Raw genomic sequence first — 2945 nt, 5'->3', positions numbered from 1 at the left:
GGGTTTTCAGAAACACAGCTCGGATGACCTCCTGTAATTCGACGGAGAGAAAAAAAAAATTCTCCAAAGGACACTAGGTTTTTGTTTTGTTTCTGGTTCCTACCCAATGGCTTCCAAAAATACCCAGGCCTTATCTTTATTGGCCCTTCCAGAAGTCCAGACAAATTTGACGGGCAGCTGGCTTATCCAGGGGGGCCAGCGCAGGGCAGATGCGGGCTTGCCTCCTCCGGGTCTGACGCGGGCCTTTCGCAAGAGGTTGTGCGTGATCATAAAGTAATAGCAACAATACGAATAAGGGGACCTTTGCAGCCTCCTTCCGCTGGGAACGGAGGTGCTGGTAGCTGGAAAGTGGGGCCCCAGCTGCCCCCTTGTCACTTGTACTGCACTCCCAACCTTCTCTCTTTCTCTCTCCCTCTCTTTCTCTTTCTCTGTCTCTGCTTCCTGTCCACAGCGCTGGACCCCGCGCGGTCACAGGGCCCCGGGCACACCATGGCCGACGCAGATGAGGGCTTTGGCCTGGCGCACACACCCCTGGAACCTGACTCAAAGGATCTCCCCTGTGACTCAAAGCCAGAGAGCACGCTAGGGGCCCCCAGCAAGTCCCCATCGTCCCCACAGGCCGCCTTCACCCAGCAGGTAAGGAGACCCAGCTTGGGGGCCTTCCACAGGAACCAAAGCCCCTTTTGGGGGGGAGCAGGGGTGGGTCGCCCCCTGCCCCTAATTGTGCTCTTTCCTTTCTATCCCCACTCAGTCACACAGTCCTCTGCCCGGCCTCCCCCATACTAGTCTATTCCAATCCATGCTATTCTGAGGATTATCTTTGTGGCAGGAGGGTTTTTAAATACACTGAGTTGCTAGAGAAGCCTTGATTATCCAGCTATTTGGGCCCAACTAACAAGAACGCAGATCCTCTGCCTGATGCACTAGGTGTAGGCTGGGCCCTGAGCGCCTCATTAAGGGCCAGGTCAGCGGCCGCTTCAGGCCAGCATGAGCGATGGCTTGACCCCTCCTCAGATCTTCCGTAGCCTTCGCCTCTGCCCGCCTCCTCGCGCTGCCGCCCCGAGCTGCCCAGAGCCCAGGGGCGCACCATTTGTCTTGCGCCCGGGGCCTGGCCGGCTGGCTGCGCAGGGCTGTGCCGGGAGGGCAGGAGGGAGCAGGGAGCCAGGGACTCGAGGGGCTGGAAGCCGCTGGGGCCCAGGTAGACCTCCATGATTTTAAACAAGCTGTCAGGGGGCGCGAAGCCGGTGGCTTCACCAGTAAAGGTATTGGAGGGAGCTAAAGCCCTTCCTGGGGATGTTGACGTCCTTCCTGACGAGCTCCTCGCCTCCGTGCTTTGCCCTTCACGGGTCTCAGGAAAAATATGTCTATTTGTAGAAAAGCGGCGAGAATGGGCACACAGTTTTGGGAACCCAGATCCCCCCTTTTTACAGAAAAGCAAATTCACTTACTTATGGATTATTGCAAAACGAAGACTTTGTATATAATTTTTTGCGTCGCTTGTGTGAAGTAACTCTTAGCTGAAAGCGGAAATGTTAAGTGGCTTAAGCTGGGCTCGTAATGAAAACAGCTTGCGGGAAGGAAGCTGGGCGTGCGGAGAGCCTAGGTTTGTTACTATAGACCTTGGAGAAGGCATCTTTGTTTTGCACTGCGGGTATCTGTTACAATCCGTAAATGTTTTAACATTTAGAATCGCACCCGTGTCTGTGTCTGCGCGGCGTGGTGAGAATAAACACGCACCTACGGTGTTTGCATGCTCGTAGGCTTGCGCGTGGGCTTCTGAGCCTCCGTGAGGACAGCCTGAGTGGTGTTCTGAGACCGAGTGGTTTCTTTAGTTGCATCCTCAGCCCGTCCCCCATGGGACATTCTGGGGCACCCCAGGGCTGGGTGTCCCCTCTAGGCTGGTGAGGTGACATTAGAAGGACCCCCCCATCCCATGGAGCACCTATGGGGGTTCCTGGGCCGGGGCTGCCTGGTGCTCCAGCCCAGGGACTGCAGTGAGCGGGGGACAGTTTTCAGCCTCTGAGCCCACTGGCTCCGGAGGGGAGGAGAAGAAGTGTCCGTGTTTGGGGCCAGTTTGGGGAGCGAAGGCCCCATGTGACTTCTCTCTCCTTCCTCCAGGGCATGGAAGGGATCAAGGTGTTTCTCCACGAAAGAGAGCTGTGGCTGAAATTCCACGAAGTGGGCACGGAGATGATCATAACCAAGGCGGGCAGGTGAGCGGTCGCCTCTGCGGAGAGCAGCGGGGAAGCTGGGAGAGTGCGGGAGAGACGAAGGGAAGATGGCTGGGGGAGACGGGGAGAGGCAGAGACAGAGGCCTGGAGAATGCCCCCAGGGCCTCCGTCAGCGGGGAGTACCCCAAGGGCCAGCTGCGGAAACAGGTATTTCTTGCAGCCAGGTATTTCCTCCACCTCTTATGTAAAAAGAACCGAGGCCCGGGGGGCTGTGCTCTGTGGATGCAATAGTAACGAGAGGAGGAGAGGTGAGGGGAGCGAGGACTGGAAAACAGAGGTGCAGGGAGGACTCAGAGACGAGACCGGGTTTCAGACTGGCTCCCTCGCCTCCACCCTCCTTCCCACCGGCCCTGACCTTGGAGAGGTTCCAGAGGCCCCAGTGGCCGGGTCTGAATCGCTGGGTGTATTCGCTGCCTCTTTCATTGTTTATAGAACGCAGGCGAAGCCTTTGAAACTGAACCGGGGCTCGGCCGGGCTCTATATACAGACACCGATAAACATGGCAGTTTCGCCCGCCCGCCCGAGACTCGCCCTGCAGTTCCCTTTTAAAGCTCGCGGAGGTTTCGCTGGGAATGCTGGCCTCCGGGGGAGGGGGTGGGAGAGTCGTGCAGGGTCGTATCTCCGTGCGTGAGAGCGCCGCAGGGTGCCCAGGCCTGGGGACGGCTTGGTCGCATCGCTCCCCGTCCCGGACTGGCCCTCCGGGTCCCAGGGCAG

At 58.1% G+C, this 2945-nt stretch overlaps 1 protein-coding gene across 1 annotated transcript in view; it reads left to right on the top strand.

The window, feature by feature from the left end:
• TBX5 (T-box 5) overlaps positions 1 to 2945 on the top strand; it is a 44724-nt gene that overhangs the window by 4725 nt on the left and 37054 nt on the right. Inside the window, exons 2-3 of the mRNA XM_006768947.1 lie at positions 452 to 636; positions 2119 to 2213. Coding sequence (XP_006769010.1) covers positions 490 to 636; positions 2119 to 2213 — 242 coding nt within the window. The 5' untranslated portion in view covers positions 452 to 489. The remainder of the gene's footprint in view (positions 1 to 451; positions 637 to 2118; positions 2214 to 2945) is intronic.

Source organism: Myotis davidii, unplaced genomic scaffold (assembly GCF_000327345.1).
Source record: "Myotis davidii unplaced genomic scaffold, ASM32734v1 scaffold223, whole genome shotgun sequence".
In the NCBI taxonomy this organism is placed as follows: Eukaryota; Metazoa; Chordata; class Mammalia; order Chiroptera; family Vespertilionidae; genus Myotis; species Myotis davidii.
Note: the sequence above shows the minus strand (reverse complement) of the source record. Positions and strands in the feature narration are given on the sequence as shown.